General features: G+C 40.1%; 1 protein-coding gene across 4 annotated transcripts in view; it reads left to right on the top strand.

Annotated features, from left to right (window-relative positions):
* Position 1: 1 nt before the first annotated feature.
* EXD1 (exonuclease 3'-5' domain containing 1) overlaps positions 2 to 8449 on the top strand; it is a 32345-nt gene continuing 23897 nt past the window's right edge. The window contains exons 1-5 of one of the 4 annotated variants that reach the window (XM_029951442.1): positions 2 to 41; positions 132 to 676; positions 1014 to 1058; positions 1169 to 1354; positions 8105 to 8173. In XM_029951442.1, the coding sequence (XP_029807302.1) occupies positions 1222 to 1354; positions 8105 to 8173 (202 nt within the window). In that variant the 5' untranslated portion in view covers positions 2 to 41; positions 132 to 676; positions 1014 to 1058; positions 1169 to 1221. Of the gene's footprint in view, positions 677 to 1013; positions 1059 to 1168; positions 1355 to 8104; positions 8174 to 8449 lie in introns of all 4 variants that reach the window. The other 3 variants (XM_029951443.1, XM_029951444.1, XM_029951445.1) reach the window with 3 other exon arrangements.

Raw genomic sequence — 8449 nt, 5'->3', positions numbered from 1 at the left:
CGTCCGGTCCTGGCTGCGGGTGTTCAGCGCCGCGTACTTCGGTTTGTTTTCTGCACTGTTTTTTGATAAACGCCCACACCGGCGTGAAACTCTCCAAGAGTTCCTCTTTTAAAAAGCCCTTTCTTTTTTAGTTCAAGACTGAAGCTCGAGGAAGTCTCCACTTGGTTGAAATTGGGGCAGAATTTCCCAAACTTCCCTTCGGGGGAAAATAACGGCGGACGAGATGAAATTCTCAGCGTATGTGCCGCCATTTATTTGAAGTTTCTTATTTTGCCTTAAAAGTGAGGAGTTTTGCATATTATTTTTATGACATTGTTTTCTTGAAAATGTTTAAGCCACCGGGTAAATTAGTACACCCACTTCGGTGAACTAGGTTTTTTTTCTAGTGGCTTCAATGCCTTTTCACCCCATTCCCACGCTTTGTTGCTTTGGAACAGAATCTCTTTGAGATACGGAAGAACCGAATTCTGACCACTGTCACTTAGTACCTAAACTACGTTTAAGCTTTAAGGTTTTGACAACTTAGCATGAGCCCAAGCCTCTAATCTTGTTGAGTAGTTTTCATGATTGACTTGCCCTTGTCTGATCTACTGTTGGCGGTCTTCAATTGCATTGACTTGGCGGCTGGATTGGTCATGCATAAAAATTGTAATAGTTCTAAGTCACTTACGCTTTGGTTAGTAAAACTGTCTAATTCTGGAAATGTTGCTAATGTAGAAGAGGCCAAGAGAAGTTAGATCCCAGATATTTCTGAGTTAGCAGTTTATGGCAACGTGTATGGCAAGTATTTTGCCAATATCAGTTTCTTTCGTTTGTTCTTTAAGGGTTTTTTGGTTGGTTGGTTGGTTAGTGTTAAAAAGATATATGTATGTGCCATTTAAAAGCCTTTAAATGTTCTGCTTGTTCCATTTAACTAAGGGATGAAAGATGGTATTACCTCATTGTATAGACTGACAACTCAAACCTACCTTGTCTGAAGTTTTACAGTTTTCACTTTCTCATGTGTAAATTAGAGTTGGTGTTTGCAGTGGTCGTTTTCCCATTATCATTCTAAAAAGGTGAGTGAGCAAAACTGAATTACTCTCCTGTTTTCCAGGGATGGGAAAAGTGAAAATAACCACATTCCCCCAAAATATTTTTAAAATCATAGATCTCTTTTATTTTCAAGTGATTGGACACTTAAAGAAGATTATTTGAAGACTGCTTTTGGAATCAAATAGTATGGATCCCAGCACCGATTACCATTTCCTCAATCAGATTTTGTGGAGAAGGGTGAAACTCACATTAGTTTGTGGCACCTTTGAGGGAGTACTCCAGCATGTGGACCCTAACAAGATTGTTGTCCTGAAGAAAGGTCTCATTTTATTTCTCATTATCTTCTGCTTTTTAAGAGATTAATAGCTAAGTTTGGGTGATGGCTCTGGGCTTCATTAGCACCTGGGAAGGAGGCATTCCAATTCTAGGGAAAAGGTAGGAGGATGATTAGAATGCTATTTTCCCTGACAGGTAACATGGCTGTATATGCTGACCTGTCCCCACTTCTATACTTTTATTGATTTCTGTGATAGTAGAAATTTTCAATGTGTAGATTTTTTTTTCATTGAGTACTTTTGAATTTCTTGCCATAGGTATCTTGAAATTAAAAATCATCACTCTAGGGGCGTCTGGGTGGCTCAGGTGGTTGGGCTTCAGACTTCACCTCAGGTCATGATCTCATGGTTCATGGGTTCGAGCCCCGCATTGGGCTCTGTGCTGACAGCTAGCTCAGAGCCTGGAGCCTGTCTTCAAATTCTTTGTCTTCCTCTCTGTGACCCACCCCTGCTCATGCTGTCTCTCTTTCTCTCTCTCTCAAAAATAAAACATTAAAAAAAATTAAAAGTCATCACTCTATTAGATAGAATTCTTTTTGGCTTCAACAGACAAATTCACAAAGACGAAGATAGAATTACTTTTGGCTTCAACAGAAAATTCACAAATTAATTTTTCTCATGCAAAACAAGTGCAGAGATAGGCTGCTGAGGAATAGTGCAGTGGATCAAAGATGCCAGGAGAGACCAGGTGCCTTGTGCTTTTGCCACCTCAGTGATCATTTGTCATCATCATGGTCACATCATGGTCTATACCTCCCAGCTTCATTTCTGTTCATTTTAAGGGATGCAACTCAGGAACAGCCCAATGGAAGAGATGCATAGACAAAGTTCTGTGGGAAGGGGCACAATTTCCATGCCCTCTCTGCAAGTACCACCCCTTAGTTCCTACATGTGTTCACCTTAAAGTTCCAATATATAGTTTTTATTCAGCTAGAATATTGCCTTGCTAGGGTAGTTGTTTACCTTTTATAAGTTTCAAGTTCACAATTGAAGCCTGTGTAGATGGCATTTGAGAGATTAGTGTTATTCTCAAGCCATATTATAAGTTAAAATAGACTTTTGTGTACTAGGGTGGGACTATACCAGACTTTTGCAATATAGTAACTCAGTAATCATTTGTTTTTTAATTTATTTTACGTAGGCTGCATACCTAACATGGGGCTTCTACTCATGACCAAGAGAGAGAGAGTTGTGTGCTTTTCCACCTAGCCTAGCCAGGTGCTCCTCAGTTATCATTTATTGATAGTTTGATATTGCAAGTGCTACGATGGGTACCAGGGATATAGATAAGGGTTACATGGTCACGTTCCTCAAAAAGCTTAGTCTAGTTAAGGAGACAGATGAGCAAATAGAAAGCTATAATGCAGTGGGATATCCTCTTCTGATAGAGGGATGCACAAGATGCCATGGAAACACAAAAGGTTCAGTTAATCTTTTTTAAGTTTATTTATTTTGAAAGAGTAAGAGCTTGTGGGGGGCGGGGGCAGAGAAAGAGGGAGAGAGGGAACCTAAGCAGCTTCATGCTGTCAGCCCAGACCCCAATGCAGGGCTTGCACCCACGAACCATGAGATCATGACCTCAGCTAAAATCAAGAGTCAGATGCTCAGTCAACCACCCAGGTGCCCCAAAGCTTCAGTTAATTTAGATCTGGGAGTGGTAGGGTTAGGATAGTGGGGAAGGTGTCCCAAAGGTGAGTAGGATTTAACTAGTTGGGAAAAGAGTGGAAGGTGTGGCAAGCCAGTCATTGTCAAACTATCTGTGTATCAGAAACACCTGGAAGACTTGTTAAAACACAGACTCCTGCCCACCTCCACAAGAGATTCTGATTCTTAAGGTTTGATGTGGGGGCCAAGAATTTGTGTTTCTAACAGATTTCCTGGTGACGCTGATGCTCAATTGGAGAACCACACTTTGAGAGAACCATAGTTTTATGCAGAAGTAGCAACATGTACAAAAAACATAGAGACATGAAAACTTGGCGCATTCAGGAAACCTAAGTGAATTTCAGTATGAGGATGTGGTGAGACTGAAGGCTGGAGAATTAGACATGGGACTGATCAGAAGGCCCTAACATAATATAGCATTTGGACGCTTCTGAAAACAATGAGGAATAATTTGGCAGACTTTTTTAAATTTTAAGTAGGCTCTAAGCCCAACATGGGGCCTAAACTCACAACCCTAAGATGACGAATGGCATGCTCTACCTTGCTACCGAGTTAGCAAGATGCCCCATAGTTTGAAAGATTTTTAAGTGAGATGTATCGAAGTTTTCAAGCTTGATGCCTGAAATTTTTATTGCTGTGTTAGTTGGGAACCATGCTCAACTGCTAAAAACAAATTCAATCCAGTGGCTCAAATCAGGAGTTTATTCTCTTCTATAAAAGAAGACAGGCATTTCAGGGCTACTGTGATTCTCCCCAGTTGAGGGAAATCCAGATTTTTCATGTTTCTGCTCTACCATCTTTTTTTTTTAATTTTTTTTTTTTTACTGTTTTTATTTATTTTTGAGAGAGAGACAGACAGACAGCGTGAGCAGCGGAGGGTCAGAGAGAGAGAGAGACACAGAATCTGAAGACAGGCCCCAGGCTCTGAGCTAGCTGTCAGCACAGAGCCCGACGCTGGGCTTGAATCCACCAACCGTGAGATCATGGTCTGAGCTGAAGGAGGACACTTAACCGACTGAGCCACCCAGGCACCCCTCTGCTATACCATTTTTGCCCATGGCTTCAAACCTCAAGTTCATGTGATGGCTGGTAGAAGTTACAGGAGGAAGAGGACAGAGCTGTAGGGCAGTGTTCCTCCCAGCTGAGTCAGTCCCCTTAAAGAGATAACCTGGAGGTCCAAGAAACCACTGATGTCTGTGGGGAGACTAGGCAGTTTGCTAGCCTGAATAAATGGCATTGAATGGACAACAGTCACGATATGCCACATACTTGTTCAACAAAGCCTTCAGTCTAGATGAAATATAGACTTATATAGTCTTGAATTATACAGATTTTTATATAGTTGACATAGTATGTTAGGTATGTTATATGCTTCTCTTTAGTTAACACAATAACAAGAATTTGCTGGTGTTATTTGAGATTCCAATTTAATGGCTAAACATTTTAAAGCATAGTTTTAAAAAATATTTATTATAGGGGCACCTGGGTGGCTCAGTTGGTTAAGCATCTGACTTCAGCTCAGGTCATGAACTCATGGTTTGTGAGTTCAGGCCCTGCAATGGGCTCTGTGCTGGCAATGCAAAGTGTGCTTAGGATACTGTCTCCCTCTCTCTCTCTCTGCCCTGTGTATACACACACTCTCTCTCTCACTCTCTTTCTCTCTCAAAGATAAATATTTTTAAAAAATTAAATATTTAGTCTGTTATAATTATAAAATTTTTATTTGCTTATTATATAATTATACATTATAGCACATAAATTATAATTTAATATTTATCACTATATGTATATTAACCAATAAATATATAGATATACATAATACATGTATATGTGTATTAAATTTATCTATATATGTATATATAGACATATATATACACATTTTTTTAAGTAGGCTTCTCACCCAGCGGTGCCCAGTGTGAGGCTTGAACTCACAACGTGAGGTCAATAGTAAAACGCTTACTGACTAAGCCACCCAGGTGCCCCAATACTTGTCATAATTTATAATTATTTTCTTAGGAATAGTTCCTACAAGTGACATTACTAGGTGAAAATTGTACATACTTAAAGAATTTTTTGATGCATATTTTCAAATAGTTTTTCAAAAGGGTTGTTACTTTATACTTTACTACTAGCTATGTGTGAGTGATACTCAGTAAATAATCTAACATTGGATATATTTTTTTTAATTTTTTAAATGTTTTATTTATTTTTAATACAGAGAGAGACCGAGCAAGAGAGGGGGAGGGGCAGAGAGAGAAGGAGACACAGAACTGGAAGCAGGCTCCAGGCTCTGAGCTAGCTGTCAGCACAGAGCCTGATGCGGGGCTCGAACCCACGAACGTGAGATCTGACCTGAGCCGAAGCCGGAGGCTTAACCGACTAAGCCTCCCAGGCGCCCCTGGATATTTTTTTAAATGCTGATGTGTATCTTTTCTAAATTTTTGCTAGTTTGATAGGTAAAAAGTGATCTTTCATTTTGGCATGTGTATAAAAAATTCCTAAAGAAGTTGAACATATTTCTTGACCCTTGTTTACTAATTTTATGTACTATTTGAACAAAGCAGCGAGTATTTTCACTATGATAGCAGTTTGAAGGAAGGATTGAAGTAGGGAGAAACTATAGGCAGAGAGCATAGACAGAGAACTATTTTGACAATCAAAGGACCCAGTAATGGAAAAACGATGGTGGTCAGAGCTAAGGTTCAGCAAGGAAAGGAAAAGAGGGACGGATTCTAGAAATTCACAAGAAATGAGATAAGTGGGGCACCTGGGTGGCTCAGTCGGTTGAGCGTCCGACTTCGGCCCAGGTCATGATCTCACAGTTTGTGGGTTCGAGCCCCGCGTCAGGCTCTTTGCTGACAGCTAGCTCAGAGCCTGGAGCCTGCTTCCGGTTCTGTGCCTCCTTCTCTCTCTGCCCCGCCCCCTCTCATGCTCTGTCTCTCTCTGTATCAAAAGTAAATAAAACATTAAAAAAAAATTAAAAAAAAAAAAGAAATGAGATAAGTAACCTGGTAATCAATTAGATAATTAAAGAGCAATGGAAAATGACTCCTATGTTTATGACTCAGAAGATTACGTGTATAGTACTATTATTGATAGAAATGGGAGGAGCAAGTTTGTTGGTTATACTGGGAGAAGATAATGATTTCAGTTTAAGAATCTTAGAATACATCTTCTAGGAAATGTGAGTGGAACTGGGAGAAATAATCCATGCTGTAGAAATAGTCGTTGGGGGTCCCTGGCTGGCTCAACCGGAAGAGCAGGCAACTCTTGATCACGGGGTCATGTGTTTGAGCCTCATATTAGGTGTAGAGATTACTTAAATTTTTTAAAAAATGGTGTCAGATGTCAGAGGTGGTAAAGGCAGGTAAAGGGATTGGGAGGAGCAAATGAGGGATACAGTGTAACATTGGTTAGGAGTTGCATATTAAAATAACTGAAGCCCAGGTTTGAATCCTGACTCTGTCTTTTTTTCCCCCCAATATTTATTTATTTTTGAGAGACAGAGAGTGAGCAGGGGAAGGGCAGAGAGAGAGGGAGACACAGAATCTGAAGCAGGCTCCAGGCTCTGAGCTAGCTGTCAGCAGAGCCCGAAGCGAGGCTCAAACTCATGAACTGCGATCTGCGAGAACGTGACCTGAGCCGAAGTCAGCCACTGAGCCACCCAGGCACCCTGACTTGTCTTTTCTTACCACTATGACCTTAAACAAATTATTCAACTTTTCTGAGTCTCACATTCTTCTATAACGGAGAATAAAATGCCTCTCTCACTGTGTTACTGGAGGGTTAAATGTGGGCAAATAATTAGCATGGTGCCTAGCTGAGTATGCTCAGTATAGTAGCTCTAGGATATTAGTAGGAAAATAACTAAACTTGAAGTATGTCCTATAAGCCAAAGAAAAAAGAGAGAACAGTATTGTCAAAGCATACATGTGAGACAAGTGTGACAAGAATATAAACTTTCTTGGGATGATTTGAAAAATAGGCAGTTGGTGATTTTTGACCTCAGTAAGAATATATTCAGTGGAATAGTAAGGGTGAAACTCAATTATTTTGGATTGCTGAGCGATATGGAAATACACAGCTGCTGAGAGCACTTCAACCTAGAAAAGTAACACGAGGGACGCCTGGGTGATTCAGTCAGTTAAGAATCCAACTTCAGCTAAGGTCATCTCATTTGGGTTTGAGCCCCACATCAGGCTCTGTGGTGACAACTCAGAGCCTGTAGCCTGCTTCCAATCGTCTGTCTGTCTGTCTATCTGTCTCTCTCTCTCTCTCTCTCTCTCTCTCTGCCACTCCCCAACTGGTGCTAGTGCTCTCTCTCTCAAACATTAAAAATCATTTAGAAAAGTGATGCCATTTTGTAGACATGATATCTAAACTGCTCCTAACTCACTCACCTACTCACACAAGAGCCCTGTATTTGGGCTAGGAGTTGGATTATTGCTCTTACCAATACTTGTGAGCAGGTAGCATGACACGAAACAGGGTGTGGACTCTAGAAGTAGTCACCTGCCTTAAAATTTTTATCTAGAATTGAGTGGAGTAAAAAAATCAACAGAAATATAATAAATAGTCCTTAGCCTCAAGGGCCTTAGAATAATTTTGGAAGAAGTTTAAAATCACTCTCCTACCACTACCCTTTAAGTTCCTCTTGGACCATTCTGGAGTTCCCTCTGCTTCTTTTTTTTTTTTTTTTTTTTAGGTTTATTTATTTTGAGAGAAATTGTGTGAGTGGAGGAAGGATAGGGGAGAGAAAAAATCGCAAATAGGCTCCATGCTGCCAGGTGTGGACCCCAACACAGGGCTCGAAGTCACCAACCGTGAGATCATGTCCTGAGCCAAAGTCAAGCGTTAGTTGCTTAAGCGACTGAGCCACCCCCAACCTATTCTTTGTACTACTTGTTTCAAAGCTATAGCTTTGTAATTTTTATTCACTTTTCACTTCTTGGTGGAAAATAATTTGAGGATTTTAATAAAACTCAGATACGGCACTTTTGAGAGGCATTCTCTTAAAATTTTAGGAAATTATTTTCTTTAATAACTAAATGATTTATTTTCTGTAACAGTGAAGAATGTGGAGACTGGTCGAAGTGTTCCAGGAGTGAAGATGTTTTTTGGGCATGAGATTGTGAACGGTGAGAGGTGCATGTTCCCTGACTGCAGGGATTGGGATTTGGAATAGTAGTAAACTCACGGCTCCACCTCATTCCAGTATTTTAAAGCGTACGAGATGTCCTATTGCCTTTAATATTGCATTTATGAACTTTGAGAATTGCACACACAAAAAAATCTTACTTTTTCAGTGGGTACTATGAGCAAAAAAGTCTTAGAGAATTTTAATCATCTTAATTTTACAATGTGAGGACTGCTAGTGCTCGTTACTAGAGACTCAGCCAGCAGGCAGTTAGGAA

Source organism: Suricata suricatta, chromosome 9, assembly GCF_006229205.1.
Source record: "Suricata suricatta isolate VVHF042 chromosome 9, meerkat_22Aug2017_6uvM2_HiC, whole genome shotgun sequence".
In the NCBI taxonomy this organism is placed as follows: Eukaryota; Metazoa; Chordata; class Mammalia; order Carnivora; family Herpestidae; genus Suricata; species Suricata suricatta.
This window is presented reverse-complemented; position numbering and strand designations above follow the sequence as displayed.